Raw genomic sequence first — 3,270 nt, 5'->3', positions numbered from 1 at the left:
TCATTCATTGCAGCACCCAAGCCCGACCACCACGTCAAGGTGGCAGCTTTAGGTCGGGTGAGCAGGAAAGTATACTCCAGTGTCGCGGCGCAGTTACGTCAAGGTGGCAGCTTTAGGTCGGGTGAGCAGGAAAGTATACTCCAGTGTCGTGGGCGGCGCAGTTTGCTTGTGACAAGATAGATAAGACTTGTCGACCAGGTACTAGTGGGTATCGGAAGTTTTGACTCAACCAAGCTTATCAGCATTAGGTTGAGTAGGATGTGCATGTTGACGGTGTTGAATGAACCCAGTCTTCGTCGGGAACCGGCTGGACAACTGGACATTCGGCTACCAACCCAGATTTCCATCTACAGCGCTTGCCGCAGTCCTCACACGTGAGCCTCACGTTCGTCATCATCATCATCGACAGCACAACAGTGAGTAAATTCGCGCTCTAACCGCTTGGGCCACCTCGCCCCCCCCCCATCCCATCTCGTTCACACAGCCCCTTCCCAACCAAAATCCCGCTTGTCCTTGGTTTCCGTCTACAGACCTCTCCGTAAGACGACGTAAAATAAGTGATGCGAAGAGTGTGGTTGCAAAGGGGTGTGACGCTAATTCCTCTGTGATTGCCACAATTATTGGGTTCGTCATCATCATCATCGACAGCACAACAGTGGTATTCAACACTGATACTTCGCTGCCGTACAACAAACGATATCCAGTCAGGCAAAAATCCTTCCACCCGGTGACTTAGGATGATGCCGATCTCAGCACATCCCACCGCAGTCGACTCCGGATCGCCAGTGGTGCGTAGCCGGGACGTGAAGGGTGTAATGGGGCGTTCGGGGTGGGCGAGATGGCTCAGCGGTTAGAGCGCGAATTTACTGACCGGAAGGTCGGTGGTTCGAACCTGACCTCTGCTTGTCGATTCCCCCTGTCTAGGCTTCAACAACCTGGCAGTACCCCGGGCCTCGTACTTCTTCCTGGTGGAATGTCAGTTAGGTACCGAATGGGTACTAAATCTGCAAAAACAGGGCAGTTAACTCAACCACGGTGCTTGCATCTTGAATTCTTGTTTGTAATACACAGTACACGTTAATGCCAAGCGAGTCCACTGTGAGAGCAAGAGCAGCTTGTTACCATGCTTGTTTGTAGCGCGGGCATTGACAGCGGTCAGAAAAAAGCATCGAGGCTTGAAGATTGATTTCGAGATGCCTGAGGGTGCCAGCGCCGGATGGCGCGTAGGTGATGCTTGTAAAGCCGATGCAAAACAAAGGGAACCATCAGTCCTTCAAGGAAACAGTTATTAATGGGGTGGAGGAGGGGAATAAAACGTATGTGAAAGAGAAAGAAGAGCGCACCTACTCTGCCGTATTCAACAAGTGCGACTACCCAAATGATGAAACCACGCGGCGACCGATATGGTAAGACATTGTTTTTACTTATGCGAATCATTTTATACGCAGGCCAACACCTAGACAAGAGGACGACTGAAGTCCTCGACCAAAGCTTCCGGCTCAGAAGCCTGATCACAAGGCAGCGGTATCTGACGGGAAAGGACAGTGCATTACTCTTCCTAAATAACAAGCAGCCACATATGTTCTAACCTCACCCCGGTTTTTGGATGCGGGTTGGAACCAACCGAAATTCTGATTGCAATCAAATTGCCCAGATCAGCAAACAGACCAACGACCATCAGTACAACCTGAGCTATCGATATTCTCTTCGGTTGTAAAGTTAACGTAATACTATCAAATTGTGGTATTACGTTACGTTGGGGTGAGATGGCCCAAGTGGTTAGAGTGCGAATTTACTGACCGGAGTGTCCGTGGTTCGAACCCAACCTCTGCCTCTCGACTTCCCCTGTCTAGGCTTGGGCAACCTGGCACTATCCCAGTCCTCGTGCAACCTTCAGGTAGCATGGCAGCTAGGCACCGAAAGGGTGTTACAGCTGGATGATTATTTACTACTATTACTATTATTATTATTATTATTAAATTGTGGTTTAGAGAACTGATTTCGCTCGTTTAGATGGTTTTCTTAGCGTATACCAATCCACCATCATTTAAAAGTTTTCCCTATTATTTCAGACAAAAACTGCATCAAGTCGATTCTATAATGACCTGGGCGGCGATGCGTTTGCATCGAGTTGTGCGTCGGAAAGCGCATTACCGTCTCATATTGGAAAAAGTGAGTGTTTTACTTTTAACCCACTTTGTCAGTAAATAGCTCGTTTTAAAACCCCAACCTCTCAATCGCAGGTGTATCACTTGTCTGTGCCACTTTTATCCGAGCGTAACCCCGATGTCCGCCAATAAAGTTCAACGTTTGTTATCCGGGTTCTCGTAGGCAGTGAGGCAATTTTGAGTTCTGAATTCTGCAGTCCTCACTGTGGGTCCGAAGCTTAAAGCTGCTTTACAGCCGTGCGCGCCGCATGGTTATCAAATGGGACTCAAACAGGTACCCTTCAGTTACAGATGGCCATTGAACGATATTGCCAATTCGGAGTTAGACAGGGTACATTGCTATCCCTCAGCATACCACTTTCTATCACGTGATCTGATTTTGACCGTTCTCCCGATTGTCTCCTCAGTGGAGGGCCCTTGTAACTTGTGAACCGTTTTCGCTTTTCAGCGTGTTGGTCTTATTTTGTCAGTAGCCATAAAATTTTGAACGTCAGTTTTTGAATTTCGACACTATTCGCTGGAGCATTCTGGTTTCCTACCTTTAATATGATGGTTCAGTGTGGTATGTAAGGCAAGGAATCGAACCAGAGCTATATCAGATTAATGGGTGGCTACAAGTATGGAATAACAGTTATCATTCAGTTGTCCTCACTCGTTTGTTCAAGATGTTCGCAAGCAAGACAAAATCCTTCTATGAAACTGTGCACCGAGATGGCCCAGGCGATGCTCCTCAGAGAAACACGACCCGATATAATGGCTTTCCAAGTTCAATACCAAATAGCACCAGTCAACCGCAACCCTAATGTACGCGTTTTTTTCTGTAGCCTTATGTCAATAAAACAGCATGTGTGTAATGCATCGATCCACCCGAAGACACAGTGTACTGTTAGCCTCAGTTTTGATGGTCAATGGCCACTCACCTGAATTCGCAAAAAAGAAACGGCTCATAAAGGTGTGGTGGCAAGCAGCTCATCGGCAAATCAAGTCGGTGTTGATAGAAGACTCATCCGAATCCCAGCTGAGTCATAATCATAAATAAATAAATAAATAAATAAATAAATAAATAAATAAATAAATAAATAAATAAATAAGTAAATAATAA

At 46.7% G+C, this 3,270-nt stretch overlaps 1 protein-coding gene across 1 annotated transcript in view; it reads left to right on the top strand.

Annotated features, from left to right (window-relative positions):
• The window catches only part of T265_06939 (hypothetical protein), a gene marked incomplete at both ends in the record, with an annotated part of 64,501 nt that overhangs the window by 15,778 nt on the left and 45,453 nt on the right, over positions 1 to 3,270 (top strand). The window contains one exon of the mRNA XM_009172342.1: positions 2,073 to 2,172. Within this exon, the coding sequence (XP_009170606.1) occupies positions 2,073 to 2,172 (100 nt within the window). The remainder of the gene's footprint in view (positions 1 to 2,072; positions 2,173 to 3,270) is intronic.

Source organism: Opisthorchis viverrini (genome assembly GCF_000715545.1).
Source record: "Opisthorchis viverrini unplaced genomic scaffold opera_v5_152, whole genome shotgun sequence".
Classification (NCBI taxonomy): Eukaryota; Metazoa; Platyhelminthes; class Trematoda; order Opisthorchiida; family Opisthorchiidae; genus Opisthorchis; species Opisthorchis viverrini.
Note: the sequence above shows the minus strand (reverse complement) of the source record. Positions and strands in the feature narration are given on the sequence as shown.